General features: G+C 45.9%; 1 protein-coding gene across 1 annotated transcript in view; it reads left to right on the plus strand.

The window, feature by feature from the left end:
- slc36a1 (solute carrier family 36 member 1) overlaps window positions 1-24,394 on the plus strand; it is a gene marked incomplete at its 3' end in the record, with an annotated part of 35,253 nt that extends 10,859 nt beyond the window's left edge. The window contains exons 11-12 of the mRNA XM_080527143.1: window positions 626-795; window positions 24,135-24,394. Coding sequence (XP_080383269.1) covers window positions 626-795; window positions 24,135-24,394 — 430 coding nt within the window. The remainder of the gene's footprint in view (window positions 1-625; window positions 796-24,134) is intronic.
- Between the last annotated feature and the right edge of the window lie 406 nt (window positions 24,395-24,800).

The raw sequence follows: 24,800 nt of genomic DNA on the forward strand, positions 1-24,800 counted from the left end.
GGACTATAAGTCACATTTATTTAGAAATATATTTCATAAAATCCAAGACCAAGAACAGACATTTAATCTGGAAAGGCAAGTTTATTCAACTACACAATAGCACACAGAACAACAGGCTGAATAGAAGTCCGGTATGTTAACATAACAAGCCACATTAACAGTTATTCAGCAACACAATAGCATAAAGAACATACCTGGGAGGCTGAATAGGCTAAATGAGCATAACAAGCCAGCGAGTCCAACAAGCAAGTTACCATTAAGTTCACCAAGCTACCGTTTGCTTAGCTTCAACAAGCTAATGTTTTAGATCACTTCTTCAGGGGTAAAGGAGCAGCATATAATTGTCACAAGCCCAGAGCGCCCTCTGTCGGCTGTAGACGGTAATGTTTACTCATTGGTTCATGTCAGTCAGTATGAAATTATATATATATATATTGACATATAAGTCGCACCTAACTATAAGTCTCAGGACCAGCCAAACTATGAAAAAAAGCGCGACTTATAGTCCGGAAAATACGGTAACCACTGTGTCTCTGTCTATGCAGGATGTATCACATCACTAACCACTGTGTCTCTGTCTATCAGGATGTATCACATCACTAACCACTGTGTCTCTGTCTATCAGGATGTATCAGATCGTCAAGCTGCTGTACTGTTTTGGTATCTACATCACCTTCGCTCTGCAGTTCTACGTCCCGGCAGAGATCCTCATCCCCCCGGCGGTGGCCCGGGTCTCACCCAGATGGGAGCTGCCTCTGGACCTCCTCATCCGCACGGCCCTGGTTGTCTTCACATGTGAGTCGCTCAGTCTGGACCTCTGTGATGTGTCCTCATAGCACAGGTTTAATGTCCATCTAGGTGGATCAGACTTGGGTCAAATATGTCGGATGCGTTCAAATACTTGAACTGCACTTTACTTAATTTACATAGTACCAGGCAACCTATGTACCTTAAGCAAAATCAAGCACTCCTTAAATCAGGGTTCCCGCGCTGGTCTTAAAAAGCCTAAAATCTAAAAAAAAAGTCTAAAATCCAGCAATCCAATTTACAAGGCCTAAAAAGGTCAGTTATTCGGTCTAAAAATTAGGTGCTAGGTCTTAAAAAAGAGATCCTGCAAGGAAATCAGTCCGACTACATCTATTTACGCAGAAACTAATCAAGCTGGAACCAAAGAAATGCCAATTTGCTTCCTTTTTTGTCTGTATGGCAGTGAAATCCCTAATTTCATCCCCTTGAGGATGACAAAAAGCTATCATATGGTGTCGCGAAGAAGTCAAAGATTCTATTCAAAGAGGTCTAAAAAAGGTCTAAAAAGGTCTTAAATTTGACTTGTTGAAACTTGTAGGAACCCTGTTAAATACTTATTTTATACAGAGTATGTACTGTATGTATTTGACTTAGGCCTGAGGCCTACTCTGATTGGATGACACATCAGATGTAGCAAACACCTTTAAGAGAAGCCAGCATCCAACATACAATTTCTAGGCATGATATTATGTCCTATCTATGTGATGTATTTCATATTATACTGTATTATCCTTTTGCTAAGTTACTTAAGCGCCTTCTTGAAAGTTAAGAGTAAGGTCCTTGCGTTTGAACTCTATTTCAACATTTTACGTTCAGCTCAGAGAAGTATATTCTAGCTACTATATAGCTCAGAACATTACGTCATGTCCAGTAAAATATGAGAGCAACAGGGATGTGAGAAATATGACACACGGTTGGAGAGCAATGCTGAGTAATGTTGACGTGTGTGTGGGTGTGTGTGTGGGTGTGTGTGTGTGTGTGTGTGTGTGTGTGTGTGTACGTTGTCATGGGAGTGGTTAGTGTGGAGATTGAGGGAGAGTCACAACCCTGCTCCTTGGCCACCACAAATGAGCTCAATAAATCTCTCTAAATGCCTGTGATTAAACTGTCTGCTCCCACTTTCACTCTCGTCTAATGTATTCCCCATGTGCACAGTATTACACGACAAACATTTCTTGTTATAGCTGTGGTATTTTTAGCGGTGATATTTCTGATATTGATTTCCTTTCAACAAAGCCTTGTGATTCTCGTTGAATTGCTTGCACTTTGTCCTGTGAGGAGTTACATTGGCCAACAAATGGCGCTTTTGTGCACTAAGAGGCAGTGTTTGACACATTTCTGCTGTAGCCATCTGTTCGTCCCAATGAGAGGACGGAGGGCGGTAGAAACGTGAAGATCTGCCCAGCTTTCACTTCAGCTCAGTCTTGTCATCACTCCTGAAGTCTTAATTGAAAGATTTGATATTGTGAAAGTGACGTACTTGATCAAATCGAGTACGTGTAATAGAATGATGCTTTTGATATGACAAACACCTTCTGTGCACCTTCCTGCCTGCCTGCCAGTCTTAGACGCAGACAGGCCTCTTTGTTATCTGACTGTTTCAACCGTGTCACATTGATAGTTCTCCTGCGTGGGAAATAGATTTCGTACACCAGACCACAGCTGTCAGACTGATTGCTTAGTTTAGCATCGCATGGCTCCTAGTCTGGGATACATACATAGGCTATCAGGAGATGAGGAGGCCATTTTGCCTTGTCATTCGCTGTATTGGTCCACAATTTCCGCATTTAGAGGTACTTGAATTTCTCATGGAAGCTTTCCAGAGATGCATTTCTCTTTCTTTCATCATTTGTCCAATGACCTCATGCTTCCGATTCCTAGAACCTGGTAGATAGCCATGAAATATGCAGGATGTATGTAAGCTAATGTCTGTCTGTAAATAGTGAGTAGGCCTAGATGCACTTTGTTTCCAAAGTCATTTCTTTTTTTGTGTTGTTGTTGTTGTTTTTAAAGAGAGAACATTTTTGAAAACTGTTGTCATTATCCTACTATTGTTCTGCGATGAAATCTCGGGAACCGGGAACTAGACTTCTTGGAAGTTGAGATTTAAAGGGAGCACGGTGAACGATAGGTTCCAGACAGTGGTGTAATCTCTAGAGCAGCATGTCTCAACCTCAGTCACGGCACCCTTTAAAAGGATGACAATCTTGAGTCACCCCAGTCGACACTGCATCCCTCTGACAGCCAACGCACGCACACACACACACACACACACGCGCACACACACACACACACACACACACACACACACACACAAGGGATGGATGAGAGACAGACACAGGGATGGAGGAGAGACAGACACGGAGATGGATGAGAGACAGACACAGAGAGGGATGAGAGACAGACACAGAGATGGATGAGAGACAGACACAGAGATGGATGAGAGACAGACACGGAGATGGATGAGAGACAGACACAGAGATGGATGAGAGACAGACACGGAGATGGAGGAGAGACAGACACGGAGATGGATGAGAGACAGACACAGAGATGGATGAGAGACAGACACAGAGATGGATGAGAGACAGACACAGAGATGGATGAGAGACAGACACAGGGATGGAGGAGAGACAGACACAGAGAGGGATGAGAGACAGACACAGAGATGGATGAGAGACAGACACAGAGAGGGATGAGAGACAGACACAGAGATGGAGGAGAGACAGACACAGAGAGGGATGTGAGACAGACACAGAGATGGATGAGAGACAGACACGGAGAGGGATGAGAGACAGACACAGAGAGGGAGGAGAGACAGACACAGAGATGGATGAGAGACAGACACAGAGAGGGATGAGAGACAGACACAGAGAGGGATGAGAGACAGACACAGAGATGGATGAGAGACAGACACAGGGATGGATGAGAGACAGACACGGAGAGGGATGAGAGACAGACACAGGGATGGATGAGAGACAGACACAGAGATGGATGAGAGACAGACACAGAGATGGATGAGAGACAGACACAGAGATGGATGAGAGACAGACACAGAGAGGGATGAGAGACAGACACAGAGAGGGATGAGAGACAGACACAGAGAGGGATGAGAGACAGACACAGAGAGGGATGAGAGACAGACACAGAGATGGATGAGAGACAGACACGGAGAGGGATGAGAGACAGACACAGAGAGGGATGAGAGACAGACACAGAGATGGATGAGAGACAGACACAGAGAGGGATGAGAGACAGACACAGAGAGGGATGAGAGACAGACACGGAGAGGGATGAGAGACAGACACAGAGATGGATGAGAGACAGACACAGAGATGGAGGAGAGACAGACCAGGGTTTCCGTTAGAAAAATTTGCCGTCGGACATCGTGTCCGGGAAGAATTCGATTTACCGGACAAACGTGATATATTCCGGTCATCATATTAAAATATATATTATTATTTTTTTTTTCAAAATCATATTTTTTTTTCTTCAAATCTAATATAGCTGTTTGTCGCGGTGATTACTGTTGTGTAGCGGCCTATATATGCCATTTAATGTCTATTTCTCATCCGATACGATTAGATGCGAGCTATATAATAATATAACATGATTTGACGCATGCGCGCTATGCCATGCGTCAAATCCAGCGCTGAACGGGTCCAGCGCTGAACGGGCGCCTCACTGGGAACTGAACAGACAGCATCGATCAATGAACGGACTCCACATTACGTTAACTGAAGTTTGTTAAATTGTTTGGGATTAATGTGAGTTTTCTATTTTCTCTTTCCAGTTTTCCCCTTTTTTTTATTTTTATCAATAAAACAACGTCATTTCTATAACCAGGGGGGTGTTCCATCGACGTCGCTGGAGGAAAGTCTGGGCTTGTTTTGACAAGTCTCGCGAGATCTATCAAGATATGCCTGGATCTTTTTAAGAGTCTCGCGGGACTTGGCGAAGTAGGCCTAGGTTTTCCTTTGGCGACGTTGATAGAACACCCCCCAGGTCTCGCTGGTTGGGAAGGCATTTCGTTTAGCTGCCTGTCAAATCATACTTAGGGGATAGCCCTGTAAGCTCATACGGGTCTGTATGTCGTCCTGAAAACCGGCTGTTAGATCATATCGCTGAAGTTTGTCTCCATCTTAGTGTAAATGTTGTCCGTTTCGTTTGTTATCCTTGTTATTGTGCGATAAAGTTAAGGCTTTCCGCTTCGGGCCACCATTTTCAGCTGGGCACCGGACACACACACACTCGTGCACGCGCGGCACTGCCCGAGAGAGAAGGACCCGCCCCCTTTGGTTAGCCTATAGGTTGGCTGGAGGGGGCGGGTCCTTCTCTCTCGGGCAGTGCCGCGCGTGCACGAGTGTGTGTGTGTCCGGTGCCCAGCTGAAAATGGTGGCCCAAAGCCAATTTGAATACAAAATGTGAACTTTAGCGAATTGTATTCAAATTGTGCTTAGAGGGAATTATTTTCACCGGACATTTTGTCCGACGAGTTTTCAATTTGTCGGACTTCGACAAATTTTACCGGACAAAGTCCGGGAATTACCGGTTAACGGAAACCCTGAGACAGACACAGAGATGGATGAGAGACAGACACAGAGATGGAGGAGAGACAGACACAGAGAGGGATGAGAGACAGACACAGAGAGGGATGAGAGACAGACACAGAGAGGGATGAGAGACAGACACAGAGAGGGATGAGAGACAGACACAGGGATGGATGAGAGACAGACACAGAGATGGATGAGAGACAGACACAGAGATGGAGGAGAGACAGACACAGAGATGGATGAGAGACAGACACGGAGATGGATGAGAGAGACACAGGGATGGATGAGAGACAGACACAGGGATGGATGAGAGACAGACACAGGGATGGATGAGAGACAGACACAGGGATGGATGAGAGACAGACACAGGGATGGATGAGAGACAGACACAGGGATGGATGAGAGACAGACACAGGGATGGATGAGAGACAGACACAGGGATGGATGAGAGACAGACACAGAGATGGATGAGAGACAGACACGGAGCTCCTGGTCCACTGGCAATTAGTCCGAAAGCGGAACCATTGCCATTTCTTTTGCTGCTTGTGGGTCGAGCATTTTGTTGACAATTGCTTTGCATGGTGGCAATATGACCATCTCGGCTATCTTGTGTGGCTTCTTAGCCTTAGCTACTATCTCAGCAACTAGATAGCTAGCCTCCAGTGTTTTCTCTGACACTTTTGCACACTTCATCCCTACGCTACCCTCCCTGACCTCTACTACCCTCCCTGACCTCTACTACCCTCTGACCTCTACTACCCTCTGACCTTTACTACCCTCCCTGACCTCTACTGCCCTCTGACCTCTACTACCCTCCCTGACCTCTCCTACCCTCTCTGACCTCTACTACCCTCCCTGACCTCTACTACCCTCTGACCTCTACTACCCTCCTGACCTCTACTACCCTCTGACCTCTACTACCCTCTGATCTCTACTACCCTCTGACCTCAACTACCCTCCCTGACCTCTACTACCCTCTCTGACCTCTACTACCCTCTGACCTCTACTACCCTCCCTGACCTCTACTACCCTCTCTGACCTCTACTACCCTCTGACCTCTACTACCCTCTGACCTCTACTACCCTCTGACCTCTACTATCCTCTGACCTCTACTACCCTCTGACCTCTACTACCTTCTGACCTCTACTACCCTCTGACCTCTATTACCCTCTGACCTCTACTACCCTCCCTGACCTCTACTACCCTCCCTGACCTCTACTACCCTCCTTGACCTCTACTACCCTCTGACCTCTACTAACCTCTGACCTCTACTAACCTCCCTGACCTCTACTACCCTCTGACCTCTACTACCCTCTGACTTCTACTACCCTCTGACCTCTACTACCCTCCCTGTCCTCTACTACCCTCTGAGCTCTACTACCCTCTGACCTCTACTACCCTCCCTGTCCTCTACTACCCTCTGACCTCTACTACCCTCCCTGACCTCTACTACCCTCTGACCTCTACTACCCTCTGACCTCTACTACCCTCTGACCTCTACTACCCTCCCTGACGTCTACTACCCTCTGACCTCTACTACCCTCTGACCTCTACTACCCTCTGACCTCTACTACCCTCCCTGACGTCTACTACCCTCTGACCTCTACTACCCTCTGACCTCTACTACCCTCTGACCTCTACTACCCTCCCTGACCTCTACTACCCTCTGGCCTCTACTACCCTCTGACCTCTACTACCCTCCCTGTCCTCTACTACCCTCTGACCTCTACTACCCTCCCTGTCCTCTACTACCCTCTGACCTCTACTACCCTCTGACCTCTACTACCCTCTGACCTCTACTACCCTCCCTGACGTCTACTACCCTCTGACCTCTACTACCCTCTGACCTCTACTACCCTCTGACCTCTACTACCCTCCCTGACCTCTACTACCCTCTGACCTCTACTACCCTCCCTGACCTCTACTACCCTCTGACCTCTACTACCCTCTGACCTCTACTACCCTCCCTGACCTCTACTACCCTCTGACCTCTACTACCCTCCCTGACCTCTACTACCCTCTGACCTCTACTACCCTCCCTGACCTCTACTACCCTCTGACCTCTACTACCCTCTGACCTCTACTACCCTCTGACCTCTACTACCCTCTGTCCTCTACTACCCTCTGACCTCTACTACCCTCTGACCTCAACTACCCTCTGACCTCTACTACCCTCTGACCTCTACTACCCTCTGACCTCTACTACCCTCTGACCTCAACTACCCTCTGACCTCTACTACCCTCTGACCTCTACTACCCTCTGACCTCTACTACCCTCCCTGACCTCTACTACCCTCTGACCTCTACTACCCTCCCTGACCTCTACTACCCTCTGACCTCTACTACCCTCTGACCTCTACTACCCTCTGACCTCTACTACCCTCTGACCTCTACTACCCTCTGACCTCTACTACCCTCCCTGACCTCTACTACCCTCTGACCTCTACTACCCTCTGACCTCTACTACCCTCTGACCTCTACTACCCTCCCTGACCTCTACTACCCTCTGACCTCTACTACCCTCTGACCTCTACTACCCTCCCTGACCTCTACTACCCTCCCTGACCTCTACTACCCTCTGACCTCTACTACCCTCTGACCTCTACTACCCTCCCTGACCTCTACTACCCTCCCTGACCTCTACTACCCTCTGACCTCTACTACCCTCCCTGACCTCTACTACCCTCCCTGGCCTCTACTACCCTCCTTGACCTCTACTACCCTCCCTGACCTCTACTACCCTCTGACCTCTACTACCCTCTGACCTCTACTACCCTCTGACCTCTACTACCCTCCCTGGCCTCTACTACCCTCTGACCTCTACTACCCTCCCTGACCTCTACTACCCTCCCTGGCCTCTACTACCCTCCCTGACCTCTACTACCCTCTGACCTCTACTACCCTCCCTGACCTCTACTACCCTCTGACCTCTACTACCCTCTGACCTCTACTACCCTCTGACCTCTACTACCCTCCCTGACCTCTACTACCCTCTGACCTCTACTACCCTCTGACCTCTACTACCCTCCCTGACCTCTACTACCCTCTGACCTCTACTACCCTCTGACCTCTACTACCCTCTGACCTCTACTACCCTCTGACCTCTACTACCCTCCCTGACCTCTACTACCCTCTGACCTCTACTACCCTCTGACCTCTACTACCCTCCCTGACCTCTACTACCCTCTGACCTCTACTACCCTCCCTGACCTCTACTACCCTCTGACCTCTACTACCCTCCCTGACCTCTACTACCCTCCCTGACCTCTACTACCCTCTGACCTCAACTACCCTCTGACCTCTACTACCCTCTGACCTCTACTACCCTCTGACCTCTACTACCCTCTGACCTCTACTACCCTCTCTGACCTCTACTACCCTCTGATCTCAACTACCCTCTGACCTCTACTACCCTCCCTGACCTCTACTACCCTCTGACCTCTACTACCCTCTGACCTCTACTACCCTCTGACCTCTACTACCCTCCCTGACCTCTACTACCCTCTGACCTCTACTACCCTCTGACCTCTACTACCCTCTGACCTCTACTACCCTCTGACCTCTACTACCCTCTCTGACCTCTACTACCCTCTGACCTCTACTACCCTCTGACCTCTACTACCCTCTGACCTCTACTACCCTCTGACCTCTACTACCCTCCCTGACCTCTACTACCCTCTGACCTCTACTACCCTCTGACCTCTACTACCCTCTGACCTCTACTACCCTCTGACCTCTACTGCCCTCTGACCTCTACTACCCTCTGACCTCTACTACCCTCTCTGACCTCTACTACCCTCTGACCTCTACTACCCTCTGACCTCTACTACCCTCTGACCTCAACTACCCTCCCTGACCTCTACTACCCTTCCTGACCTCTACTACCCTCTGACCTCTACTACCCTCTGACCTCTACTACCCTCTGACCTCTACTACCCTCCCTGACCTCTACTACCCTCCCTGACCTCTACTACCCTCTGACCTCTACTACCCTCCCTGACCTCTACTACCCTCTGACCTCTACTACCCTCTGACCTCTACTACCCTCTGACCTCTACTACCCTCTGACCTCTACTACCCTCTGACCTCTACTACCCTCTGACCTCAACTACCCTCTGACCTCAACTACCCTCTGACCTCTACTACCCTCTGACCTCTACTACCCTCTGACCTCTACTACCCTCCCTGACCTCTACTACCCTCTGACCTCTACTACCCTCCCTGACCTCTACTACCCTCTGACCTCTACTACCCTCTGACCTCTACTACCCTCCCTGACCTCTACTACCCTCCCTGACCTCTACTACCCTCCCTGACCTCTACTACCCTCTGACCTCTACTACCCTCTGACCTCTACTACCCTCTGACCTCTACTACCCTCTGACCTCTACTACCCTCTGACCTCTACTACCCTCCCTGACCTCTACTACCCTCCCTGACCTCTACTACCCTCTGACCTCTACTACCCTCTGACCTCTACTACCCTCTGACCTCTACTACCCTCTGACCTCTACTACCCTCTGACCTCTACTACCCTCTGACCTCTACTACTCTCCCTGACCTCTACTACCCTCTGTCCTCTACTACCCTCTGACCTCTACTACCCTCCCTGACCTCTACTACCCTCTGACCTCTACTACCCTCCCTGACCTCTACTACCCTCTGACCTCTACTACCCTCTGACCTCTACTACCCTCTGACCTCTACTACCCTCCCTGACCTCTACTACCCTCCCTGACCTCTACTACCCTCTGACCTCTACTACCCTCCCTGACCTCTACTACCCTCCCTGACCTCTACTACCCTCTGACCTCTACTACCCTCTGACCTCTACTACCCTCTGACCTCTACTACCCTCTGACCTCTACTACCCTCTGACCTCTACTACCCTCCCTGACCTCTACTACCCTCTGACCTCTACTACCCTCTGACCTCTACTACCCTCTGACCTCTACTACCCTCCCTGACCTCTACTACCCTCCCTGACCTCTACTACCCTTCCTGACCTCTACTACCCTCTGACCTCTACTACCCTCTGACCTCTACTACCCTCTGACCTCAACTACCCTCCCTGACCTCTACTACCCTCTGACCTCTACTACCCTCTGACCTCTACTACCCTCTGACCTCTACTACCCTCTGACCTCTACTACCCTCCCTGACCTCTACTACCCTCTGACCTCTACTACCCTCTGACCTCTACTACCCTCTGACCTCTACTACCCTCCCTGACCTCTACTACCCTCCCTGACCTCTACTACCCTTCCTGACCTCTACTACCCTCTGACCTCTACTACCCTCTGACCTCTACTACCCTCCCTGACCTCTACTACCCTTCCTGACCTCTACTACCCTCCCTGACCTCTACTACCCTCTGACCTCTACTACCCTCCCTGACCTCTACTACCCTCCCTGACCTCTACTACCCTCTGACCTCTACTACCCTCTGATCTCTACTACCCTCCCTGACCTCTACTACCCTCTGACCTCTACTACCCTCCCTGACCTCTACTACCCTCTGACCTCTACTACCCTCCCTGACCTCTACTACCCTCTGACCTCTACTACCCTCCCTGACCTCTACTACCCTCTGACCTCTACTACCCTCCCTGACCTCTACTACCCTCTGACCTCTACTACCCTCTGACCTCTACTACCCTCCCTGACCTCTACTACCCTCTGACCTCTACTACCCTCTGACCTCTACTACCCTCTGACCTCTACTACCCTCCCTGACCTCTACTACCCTCTCTGACCTCTACTACCCTCCCTGACCTCTACTACTCTCTGACCTCTACTACCCTCCCTGGCCTCTACTACCCTCTGACCTCTACTACCCTCTGACCTCTACTACCCTCTGACCTCTACTACCCTCTGACCTCTACTACCCTCTGACCTCTACTACCCTCTGACCTCTACTACCCTCTGACCTCTACTACCCTCTGACCTCTACTACCCTCTGACCTCTACTACCCTCTGACCTCTACTACCCTCCCTGACCTCTACTACCCTCTGTCCTCTACTACCCTCCCTGACCTCTACTACCCTCTGGCCTCTACTACCCTCCCTGACCTCTACTACCCTCTGACCTCTACTACCCTCTGACCTCTACTACCCTCTCTGACCTCTACTACCCTCTGACCTCTACTACCCTCTGACCTCTACTACCCTCTCTGACCTCTACTACCCTCTGACCTCTACTACCCTCCCTGACCTCTACTACCCTCGGACCTCTACTACCCTCCCTGACCTCTACTACCCTCTGACCTCTACTACCCTCTGATCTCTACTACCCTCCCTGACCTCTACTACCCTCTGACCTCTACTACCCTCCCTGACCTCTACTACCCTCTGACCTCTACTACCCTCCCTGACCTCTACTACCCTCTGACCTCTACTACCCTCCCTGACCTCTACTACCCTCTGACCTCTACTACCCTCTGACCTCTACTACCCTCCCTGACCTCTACTACCCTCTGACCTCTACTACCCTCTGACCTCTACTACCCTCTGACCTCTACTACCCTCCCTGACCTCTACTACCCTCTCTGACCTCTACTACCCTCCCTGACCTCTACTACTCTCTGACCTCTACTACCCTCCCTGGCCTCTACTACCCTCTGACCTCTACTACCCTCTGACCTCTACTACCCTCTGACCTCTACTACCCTCTGACCTCTACTACCCTCTCTGACCTCTACTACCCTCTGACCTCTACTACCCTCTGACCTCTACTACCCTCTGACCTCTACTACCCTCTGACCTCTACTACCCTCTGACCTCTACTACCCTCCCTGACCTCTACTACCCTCTGACCTCTACTACCCTCTGTCCTCTACTACCCTCCCTGACCTCTACTACCCTCTGGCCTCTACTACCCTCTGACCTCTACTACCCTCTGACCTCTACTACCCTCCCTGACCTCTACTACCCTCTGACCTCTACTACCCTCCCTGACCTCTACTACCCTCTCTGACCTCTACTACCCTCTCTGACCTCTACTACCCTCCCTGTCCTCTACTACCCTCCCTGACCTCTACTACCCTCTGACCTCTACTACCCTCCCTGACCTCTACTACCCTCTGACCTCTACTACCCTCTGTCCTCTACTACCCTCCCTGACCTCTACTACCCTCTGGCCTCTACTACCCTCTGACCTCTACTACCCTCTGACCTCTACTACCCTCCCTGACCTCTACTACCCTCTGACCTCTACTACCCTCCCTGACCTCTACTACCCTCTCTGACCTCTACTACCCTCTCTGACCTCTACTACCCTCTCTGACCTCTACTACCCTCTGACCTCTACTACCCTCTGACCTCTACTACCCTCCCTGGCCTCTACTACCCTCCCTGGCCTCTACTCCCTGCTGAGCCACTGGATGATGAAGTTGAGGCTCAGATCCAGAAATATCTGATTCTGGAGTCTTTCATTTAAAAAAACGTTCCATGCTAGTTTAGTTTCATGTGCTTCATGCAACAGTCTCTCAATGCATTGCGTGGTAATAAAAACAAACCATACATTAGGCTATTTCCGTCATCCGCTGACCCCGGCGTTGACGTTGTGACTTGGGGAAATGCGCATGTGAGAAATTTTGAATGAATTATGAGACGGATAATGATCTGCATTTCCATGATAAGTTGAAAAACTATTCTTTTTTTTTAATCCATTTTATTATGTCAGCAACGTCAGAATATTTTTTTGGACCCCTGACAAAGCCAGGGTTGAGAATGGCACCCCAGGGTTGAGAATGGCTGCTCTAGGTTGAGAATGGCTGCTCTAGGTTGAGAATGGCTGCTCTAGGTTGAGAATGGCTGCTCTAGGTTGAGAATGGCTGCTCTAGGTTGAGAATGGCTGCTCTATGTTGAGAATGGCTGCTCTAGGTTGAGAATGGCTGCTTTAGGTTGAGAATGGCTGCTCTAGGTTGAGAATGGCTGCTCTAGGTTGAGAATGGCTGCTCTAGGTTGCCTCTTGTGTTGTGTCACAAAAGCATCTAATCTAGTTTGCAGTGGCTGCAATCAAATGCAATTCATTTCCTTCGTTTGATACTTTCAAAGACTACTTTTTTGCTTCAATGAAAAAAGGATTTCAATCAATTTAAATATATCTTACAACCTTTTGTAGGTCCCCCCCACCCTTACACATTGTATTTTCAAATGATTAGATGGCCCCTAGAGCACTTAATGGTGTTCAATTATTAAGTAGGCTATATTTAATGACTTTTTGAAAACTCTCCAACAATGAGAGCCTAGCCTTTTTAGCTTCCCCACCTGTGAAGAGGAGGGAAAACTTGTAGAACATTCTGCAGTGTTAATACCTTGTAGCTTGAGTCACAGGATTCTTTAATTTGTTTTACTTTTGTCATCCCTCTCAAACTTCTTCGACTTAGTTTCAGACACCAGGGCTAGATTTCTAGTGCCACATCAATGCTTCCATATCCCAGAAACCCCTCTGTCCTCTCCTTCTTTGTTACCATGACGACTTCTCACACTTGTTAGCATTGTTGGATCCCGATTATAAAAGACATCTTATATAAAATATCTTTGCCCCTCCATGGTTGTATTACATATTAATATAGATATAAAAAGGAATACATGCATATGCTACTTTATGTCTGCAGGAAATTTGCTCGATTATTCAGGCCTTCATGGCCTTCCTGCTTAATGAGTGGAAGCCAAGTGGATGAAGAGTGCCACGCTGTAGAATAACACAAAGACTCCATAATGAAGAAACAATGGCACAGTTGGAGGATTGACGTAGGCTGTAGGACAGTTCGTGGAAAGTAATTGGTTATGAATGTGAGAAAAGGTTTTCAAACACAAAGATATGTGAAGGGGATGCCTTTATTCCCTGGAGGTAGGCTTTTGTGTTATATAGAACATGGAACACTAGTGCCCATGGTTTCCTGGCTGGCTGTTGAAGAGAGAGGCTGAGATGAGTTATACTGCCAATACTAGTAACCAGGGGTTACTTGTACATCAAGTTTCCTCATGCTACAGAAACAGGAACTAGGCTCGTGCCCTATCCGGTTGTTAAGTTGTGACGTGTTTCCGGGTCCAAAGTTGGCTGAGGCGCTGTCTTCAAAATGCCTCAGTAATAATAATAATTCCTTATATTTATATAGTATATATACTATATAGCGCTTTTCCGAGGCTCAAAGACGCTGACAAATATGGGAAAATGCGAAAGTGCTGTGTCCCTTGTTGTATGAATAGATCCGAGTCTAAAAAACGATTGAACTGTCATTCTACCGCTGTAGTACACTGGTACAGGGAATTTCTGGTTTGGACGCGGGAATTGCTAAACGTCACATTTGACGTCAGACTTAACAACCGAATGGAATGTTCTGGCTTGTGTGTTCCAGCGCACAGGGCTACTGAGTTCTACATACATCTAGAACATGTGATCTGCCTCTGTACTTTAACCCTCTGTCATAAGGAGGACGTAATAACTCTATCATAACAATGACATAACAGATCTCATTACATGCTTATGACAACTGACTTGATGTCAGATTATGACAACTGAAAACAATGTATCTTATTTCAATCAGAACTCTTTTGATCATGATATTCAATACAGCCAATATATATATATATCCCTATATATACCCTATATCCATAGGGAGCAGTTAAACTACGCTATAGTTCAGACTAGTTCAAACTCTTTGAAATAGTAGAGAATAGAAGAATGATGTTATCCATTAGTTAATTGGATATTTCTGAGTGTTTTTATTTTCAATTCTGTCAATTCAAGTTGTTGAAAAGACAGCTTTTCTCACCGCCCTCTTAAGATTATTTTTCTCTGTTCATAATGAAAACTTCACAGTGTTGTCTTTCTAATGTTGACATGTTTTTTAATATATACAGTATATCTCAAAAGTGAGTACACCCTTTAGATTTGTGCAAATATTCTGTCATATCCTTTCAGGGGATAACACTATCTTAATGAAACTTTGATATAACTTAGTAGTCAGTGTGCTGCTTGAATAACAGTATAGATTTATTGTCCATTGAAAATTACTCAGTACATAGCTGTTAATGTCTAAACAGCTGGCAACAAAAGTGAGTACACCCCATAGTGAACATGTCTAAATTGTGCCCAAAGTGTCAATATTTTGTGTGACCACCATTGTTATCTAGCACTGCTTTAACCCTCCTGGGCATGGAATTCACCAGAGCTGCACAGGTTGCTTCTGGAATCTTCTTCCACTCCTCCATGACGACATCACAGAGCCCACGGATGTTGGACACCTTGCACTCCTCCACCTTCCTCTTGAGGATGCCCCACATGTGCTCAATTGGGTTTAGGTCTGGATACATACTTGGCCAGTCCATCACCTTAACCTTCAGCTTCTTCAGCAAGGCCGTTGTCATCTTGGAGGTGTGTTTAGGGTCATTATCATGTTGGAAAACTGCCCTACGGCCCAGTTTCCGAAGAGAGGGGATCATGCTCTGCTGCAGGATGTCACAGTATATATTGGAATTCATGTATCCCTCAATGAAATGCAGCTCCCCAGTGCCGGCAGCACTCATGCAGCCCCAGACCATGATGCTGCCACCACCATGCTTGACTGTAGGCAAAACACATCTTGGTACTCCTCACCAGGGTGCCGCCACACACGCCGGACACCATCTGACCCAAACAGGTTTATTTTGGTCTCATCAGACCACAGGACATGGTTCCAGTAACTCATGTTCTTGGATTCATTATCTTCAGCAAACTGTTTGCGGGCTTTCTTATGCATCGGTTTCAGAAGAGGCTTCTGTCTGGGGCGACGGCCATACAAACCGATTTGATGCAGTGTGCGGCGTATGGTCTGGGCACTGACAGGCTGACATCCCACTTCTGCAACCTCTGCAGCAATGCTGGAAGCACTCGCACGTCTATTTTTGGAAACCAACCTCTGGATATGACGCTGAGCATGTGGACTCACCCTCTTTGGTCGACCCTGGCGAGGCCTGTTCCGAGTGGAACCTGTCCTGGAAAACCGCTGTATGATCTTAGCCACTGTGCTGCAACTCATTTTCAGGGTGTTGGCAATCTTCTTATAGCCAAGGCCATCTTTGTGAAGCGCAATAATCCTTTTTTTCAGCCGCTCAGAGAGTTCCTTGCCATGAGGTGCCATGTTGTCCAGCATTCAGAGAGAATTGTGCCCAAAACACCAAATTTAACAGCCCTGCTTATCATTTACACCTGAATCCTTGTAACACTAACGAGTCACATGACACCAGGGCGGGAAAACAACATCATTGGGCACAATTAGGACATGTTCACTATGGGGTGTACTCACTTTTGTTGCCAGCTGTTTAGACATTAACAGCTGTGTACTAAGTAATTTTCAAAGGACAATACATATATACTGTTATTCAAGCAGCACACTGACTACTTTAAGTTATATCAAAGTTTCAGTAGGATAATGTTATCCCCTGAAAGGATATAACAGAATATGTGCAAAAATCTAAAGGGTGTACTCACTTTTGAGATATACTGTATATGAAAGATCTGTATGAATCGGTCTGCCCTGCTGTGACGTCAAAGCAGCTCTTCCAACGTCAAGGGCTAAATGCCAAGAGGCAAGGCATTGACTGACTAGGTTTTCCAATTTTCTCTGACCCATGGTCAGTTCATAGAAGCCTTTAATTCTGAATTAACTCTGTTTACTTGACGTAGGCTGCTTAGATTACTCATTCTTATCTCTCTCTCGGTTTATCTGCCATCTGGAAAACCAGATAAGAGTTTAATTAGAAGCCATGCATGCCCATGCCATCACACTGCCTCCACTGTGTTTTATTGATGTTTTTGATGATGTGGTATGCTTCGGATCATGAGCCGTTCCGAGCCTTCTCCATACTTTTTTCTTCCCATCATTTTGTAGGCAAGGCAAGTTTATTTGTATAGCACATTTCATACACTTCAAAGTGCTTTACATATAGCATTAAAAAATATATACATCAAATATAATAGAGCGAATCAAGTTTTGCACTGACTTTCGATCTTTTGTTAGGTGCATCGAATACAATGATCTCTGTTTTGTCCTGGTTTAGTTGGAGGAAGTTTTGTGTCATCCAGGCGTTTATTTGTTCAATGCAATTACAGAGATTGTCGATGAGGGTTGTCTTGCTGTTGCCTCTCCTGACAGTGTTATGATCATACAGAGTGCAGATAGGGCAGGCGAACAGGTAGCGGGACTGGTAGGGCAGGTAGGCAGGAGGGCAGGTAGGAGGACAGGTAGGGCAGGCAGGCAGGAGTCAGGCTTAAAGGACTGCAGGCACAGGGAACAAGGGTTAGGGTACTGAGCAGTAGGGGTGCAACGGTTCAGTTGGCCCACGGTTCGGTATGAACCTCAGTTTTTGGGTCACGGTTCGGTACGGTACGTGTTTTTTAAATTTTTAAATGCTACTATTTATTTACAAACTGTTACTTTACTTTGCTTATACTTATGGAACTTTAACATTTAGACACATTCCAGAATATGATGGTATATTGTATAATATAAATATATATAAACAAAAAACACTTTCAAATGTAAACAAATTACAAATGTGACTTGTTGTGGATTGGAACTACAGATCATAAGCTTTCAAATGAAGTGTCATACATTGAAATCCGAAAAAAGATGACGAAGTTAGTCATTTGAATGTTGTTAGACCTCAGGCACATATAGGGTTAAACTAGCTGTCATGAAACCGGAAGCAAACGTTGCTAACAGCTAACAAAACACAGCGCTATGAACGTCTAAACTGTATTTTAATAACATAACAACATGCTGATAGAACATCAACATGCTAAAAACACCTAACTACACATAATTAGATGATCACACAGTCCTTGCTTTTGAACACGTCCTAAAATTAAAGTATGTTTACAAGCCATGCATCACTTACCGTTAGCCTCAAACAATAACAATGAACCCATAACAAAGTATAGCCGTTTCACGCAAGTGGTTTATGGTTTCACCAGCTGGCGTCACAAAAAAAAGTGCCTCTTAGGCTTGAGGACCAGTATATAATAGGAGAGGAAGAAATTAAAGTTAAAATGCACTTTAGCTATGAGAGCTGTATCCCATATACCCATTATGCGCATTTTAAGCGCATATAGGACACGCGTGAAGCATTTCTGCGACACGCGTTTCTGTTCACTGTTTTCATTCCCTCATCGCTGTATTCAATACCAAAACCAGAATGAATGACCCCACAACGCAGATTTGTAGCAATCCAGGACTTCCTCAAACTGTTGCCATGTTCTCAACTCCGCTCGCCATGAACAAACATCCGACTTTGAATGAAACACAGGATAAACCGAAAACCGTCACGGTTCACTAGTGTATTGAACCGTGGAACGCGAACCGAACCGTCCGTAAAAAAACCGAGAACCGTTGCACCCCTACTGAGCAGACTGACAGAACAGAATACTAGTAAGGCTGGAAGCGTGACTAACAGTGGAACTGAAGCTACGATCTGGCAGAGTAGTGAAGGCTGGACTGGGTCTTTATGGAGGGCTAATGAGTTGAGATGTAGAGCAGCTGAGCCTGATTCCCACACACCTGACAACACTCCTGCTGTTTAGGGGGAAAGAGGGAGAAGGAGAGAGAGAGAGAGGCACTGCCCGCTACCTCGAGGTAGAGGGTGTGACAGACAGATCAATATCCCAGAAGTTTAATTGATTTGGTGTTGTACTGTGATGATTAAGTGTTCCCTTAATTCTTTTGAGCAGTGTATATATATACATTCAATTTAATCTATACAGTATATGCCATTTAGCTGAGGCTTTTATCCAAAGTGAGTGCATACATTCATACATTTATACATTCATACATTTTGCAGTATACTGTATATGGCCCCAGTGGGATTCGAACCCACAACCGAAGCATTGTTACCCCTCTGTTCTCCTTGTCACCAGACTGGTTCTGAGTGCATTTCCCCACCAAACTTGAAAGCTCAGTCATTTCCAATGCTATGAATTCTTTTTTGAAGTCAACACTTTCCCTTGGATGTGTTACTTCCTGATGATGTGATGTGGTAATTCCTTTCTTGGTGTTTTCCTCATTCCCAGCAGGGGTTGAGTTTTGCGGGAGCTAACATATAGTAAAGCAACAAGTTATTTGGCTCTTCGCCCCCGGGCCTCAGTTACAAAAGCTAGCGGGTTGCTATGCTCTTGATGGAAACCGGAGAGGACGTTGCGTGAGCCCCCTCTGGTCTTGCAGCTTGTCTAGAGTAGCACAGTGGCAGGAAGGTGACACGCTACCGGAGGGGTGTAGGACCCAACACTGCCCCACGGCTCTGCCTGGGGGGGATGTGTCTTTACTCTGACCTGCCGCAGAGCACAGGAAGCACCACAAGGCCTCTGTTCTCCATCTCAATCCCTCCCTGTTTGTACCCTCTTCTCTCTTGTGAAGAGAAAGCCCCTCAAACTCAAAGCGACACCTCGGTTAGGAAACACAGAAGGTCTTAGAGAATGCCAGGCAGAAAAGGGTGAAGGTCCTCCCACGACCTTCTAATTCGTATTTCATGTCATATACATATAGCTTTTAGTTGTATCGGATTGTATTGGAATTTCTCTCCATCTTTTATCCTTTCTATCTGTCTTTATTTATTTCATAAGGACTCACACACAGTGTCACACCACCATAGCTGTGGTAGATTGAAAGTCAAACTGTAATGTGTAGGTGTATATATTATGTGTAGGTATATACTGTATATTTTTTTCTTCTATTGACTGGCCATAGCTCTCGCATTCACAAAACGTTGCTACCGTTTATTACCTGGTTTCTATTCTACCTAAGATGCATGCCAATTATTTAAAATCATCGTTTCATAAGACATTTATATGCATTTATTCATGAAGCCATGCAATAAGCACGCAGCAAGGTTTTATTTGTTGTGCTCTCCCATTGAGAACTATAATTTGGAGCAATCATCTTCTGCTATTGTCATCCAGAGAAGAAGAAGGCAATCCTCAGCACTTGATGTATTTCTCTGCAGAAGCCCCAGATCCCTTATTGGCATTTCTGTTTTTATATGCTTTGTCATTTGAAGGTGCATCTCAAAGGAGCACTTATGATCCCCCTCACACAGATCCTCTATTCCACAGTTCTAAATCTCTGTGCTTCTAAATCCCCTAAGGCGTTTTCTGTCGTGCTTCAGCAACAGTTTTGATATCCTCTCAGGTTGGCCCAAAAAAAGTCTTTCTTTATGATGTTTTGCTGCTGATTTGGGGTGTTTTTTTTTGCTCTGTCTTCTACCTTTCTACCTCAATTATTTAAGTCGTGTTCTTAACAAACAGCCATGATCTGTTTTGTTTTTTTGGCATAGAAATTATGGGGTGTAGAATCTGGTAACTATTTGGAAATCATAATTTGAAGTTCACGTCTAAGGGAGTACATCATGTCAGGAATGGATTCCTAGAGTTGTAGTCAACCATCCAATTGAATGTGCCATATCCACTCTTAATTAAACCAGAGAAGGATGTACTCTCAAACACCTTTAATCTCAAATAACCTTGAGGCACTCAACCGTGTTAAATCAAACAGGTTCCATCTCAGCAATGTATTTTTCTAGGAGCAGTCTGAAACTCTTTGATTGCTCTTACATTGTGTCTTAAGGGCTCAAGCAGTTTCATTTTCAATAAATTCATATAATTCTTTTGCCATTTTCCAAATCAGCTCGACCGATTTGAATCATTCTGAGAGAAACTCATTTCCTTCCAACAACTGTTTGCAATACCGAGCTAAATTGTTGTTATTACTCCTGTTATTACTCCTTCACTGCACATGTCCCGTCCTTCCTCTCTCCCTTCGTTTGATTTGTCAAGGAATGAAGAGACAGTATTTCCCACACATTTCATGTTTGTAAAAATGTCCTGAACTTTGTAGTCTTGCAATATAACTTTCTACTTGTTTTACAGTGCGAAAGGTTATACCTTTCTTATATTTAAGAAAATATATTTATCTATTAAATATAGATATTAAATTATATTAAATATATTTATATTTTTAAATATATTTATATTTTTAAATATATTTATATTTATCGTAAATGAGTCAAATTAGTTGTATTGGCTTGTATTGGAGTCAATGAGTCAAATCAAACACAGCTAGGTGTTCATACTGTATGTAATAAATCTTGAGCGGTTCAGCAAGGCAAAAGAACCCCACTTTCATCTTTTCTACAATATAGGCCATTATACAACAGTTAGTTCCGACCAAGTAATTTGATTGGACAAGAGGCATTCCATGAGTTACGATATACAGTATAACAGTACTGGGACTTTTAACTATTATGTATCACTCCGCCGCCGTTCTACTAAATGACCATTAATTAGACTACAGTTTGTGTTCAGGTTACTAGGCAACAGTCCATTTGAAGTTCAGTTGCGGAACAATTTTTTGTTTATTTTTATGATTAAATAAACGAACAAATCATAATCTGTTGTCGCTTATTACTGTTAACTAATAAATCGCTATCAGCACGGCTGTGATCGTCTTGTGTTATACTGAATATCAGCACGGCTGTGATCGTCTTCGGTACTCGGCCTGCGGCCTCGTACCTACGACCGAATCACAGCCGTGCTGATATTCAGTATAACACACTCCCTCTCGTGTGATATTGCTTAATTGACATGTGTCGATACAATATCCATTGTATACAATATACAATATCCCTGAGACTGATATGACAATGTTGGATACTGTTGGACACCTTGCTGTGTTTGCAAATAAAAAAGGCTTTCTCTGCAGAGTGCTTTGTTCAGAAATCTACCTTAAACAGAGTGGCAGAGCTCATTAATCTGGAAGCCTCCCGATATTTCGAGCCAAAGAGTTTTCTCTCTTAGGCTGAGCGCATCACTGTGGGGACGTTACTCTGCGCTGGTTAAGTGGTGCAGGAAGGTGAGCCAGGGGTGAGGGCTGGAGAGGAGTAAAAGGATTTGGACTCATATCAGGTGGGTGGGAGGCAGGGCTGATGCCAAGCTTAAGGGCACCAAAAGGGCCACTCTTGTTTAGGGAAACTTTTTCTCAGTGAATTTGCCAGTGACGTCCTCAAGAATGTCATTAACACTGTCCAATGAAATTGGATTGCCAGGCCTGACTTGCTGACTCAAAAGCAAATCATGTGACAGTGTTACCTTTCCTGAGTCAGAGGGATTTTAGTTTGTGCACTGGTTCCTTCAATTTCCCCCCAAAACATAAATGAATGGTGAAAAAAAGATGCTGATCGAAGTCACACATTTTTGGGGAGAGCAGTTCTATGGTTGTCACTATTCTCTGGTGGTGTTCGTAGTAGATCATTTGGAAAGTCATATCAGGAGTTTGAAAGCTGATCAGAATAATGTGGCATTTTTTGGGGGGTGAGGATTGGGATGGGCATTTTAAATGATTTCACTATTGTTTCACTACTATCTATTCACTATAGATTTTGTTGTTGTTAGGATAGTTTAAAATGTGGTTAATGCTGCTGCAGACACATTATGTAAATTAGCCTGACTTGACCCTGAGCATTCAGTATCGAAATAACCATTACACATAATACATACTTATTGTGACTATGTGTTGATTAAATAATGAAAACAAATGCAATTTGAGATCTATTTATTGACTATGGGAAAGGAAAAATCATTGTTTCATCGACCTGATAGAAATATTACATTTCGCCGGTTGTGAAAGGCACCTGACACGAGACAGTAGTAGTCATAGTATTGTGCAATGCACAGTCCTAAAACATTTGTATCTTATTTCTTTCTATAATTCAAATAATACATAACCTACTAATACATACGTCCGTATGGATATTCACATAACCCTGCCCATTCCTAGTAAGGAGATGTGATTCGATTGGTTTAAGGTCACATAATAAGCGTCCTCCAAGTGTTCCCTCCTCTGCCTTTTGAAGTTGTCTTATCTTTGGGGAGAGCCGTCAGCTTTAGCTGGGTAGTTTGTTTGCTGTACATTAGTCTGACACTCTAAGTACGCCCCTCCCTGGACCGTTTGTCTCATTCAATTGCTCAGAGAGCTTCAAATGCCTTTTCAAGACCCCTTATACAAGGACGCCTTAAGAGGACTGATGCATTTACTCCGGGAAACCCCTCGCGAGGTGGTTTGCAGACTTGTCACATGAAAGGGCAACCTTCCCATCCCCCTGGGGGATCCCCAGACTTTGTGAGAACGGTGCACAGGCGATTGATTATTGTTCAAAGACTCTTATCAGGCGCTCATAATGTGTCAAACACACAGAGAACAAGTGCAGTAGACTTGTCTTCTCCACTCTTGATAGAGGAGATGGTAAGTGACTGTGTGTGTGTGTGTGTGTGTGTGTGTGTGTGTGTGTGTGTGTGTGTGCGCGCGTGTGCGCGTGAGCGAGCATGTGTGCACGTGTACGAGTGTGTAGCTTTGGCTAGGCGTTTGCAATGTGCGAATGTTTGAAGATTTCAAAAAGTCCATTGGTTTCCTGTGGCGCACGGTGAGAAACAGAGAGAGTTCTGTGTGGCGGAGCAGCAGGACATCAGCGACTTATTTCAGCGAGCACAGCTGCCCGACCCTGTTTACATCAATCCTCTTAGCAGCAGATGAAGATGACTTCTCCCCCAGTGGCCCGCACAGCATGGCCACCCGCCTGCTCCACAGACACATGAAAAACAGTCATCACAATGATGTTTGTTTCGGCTTGTTTTCTCTGTTCTGCTCTTACTGCTATTCATTTAACCCCCCCCCCCCCCCCCCATACCTCCCTAGGTGTGTGATATGTGATTTTTTGGTTGTTGTCCCATTGTGTTCTCCACAGGTGCTCTGGCCGTATTGATTCCTGAGCTGGACCTCGTCATCTCCCTCGTGGGCTCTGTGAGCAGCAGCTTCCTGGCGCTGATATTCCCCCCCATCCTCCAGATCCTGACCTTTCACACCGAGGGACTGTCACCCCTGGTGACGGCCAAGAACTCCATCATCAGTGTCATCGGCCTGGTGGGCTTCATCACAGGGACCTACATCTCTCTCCAGCAGATCATCACACGCAAACATGACCAAACGCTCTTGCAGGTCCAGTGAGGCTGGACAGTGACTCTGGTCTGGACAGTGACTCTGGTCTGGACAGTGACTCTGGTCTGGACAGTGACTCTGGTCTATCCAAAGATCAAACAATTAGTTCAAACTCTTTATCATTTTTTTTTTGCTGCTCCATCCATTGATTACAAGTTGATTCATATGCTATTGTGACTGTAGTGGTCATTGGTCACAGCGATACCTTTATTTAAAGGAATAATGGTAATCAACACACACAAGTACTGTACAGTATAGAGAGCATTTTGACACAAGAGCTTTACTCTGTGCCTCATCAGCTTGCATCTTTTTCTTTTGTATATACTTTATACTATACTTTCCCATGCAGCAAGCACACAGTCTGTGTAGTTAATGCTTTTTTAATTTAAGTTTTAACATTTTAATAATTGGTTAA

Source organism: Nansenia antarctica (genome assembly GCF_963989245.1).
Source record: "Nansenia antarctica genome assembly, chromosome: 3".
Classification (NCBI taxonomy): Eukaryota; Metazoa; Chordata; class Actinopteri; order Argentiniformes; family Microstomatidae; genus Nansenia; species Nansenia antarctica.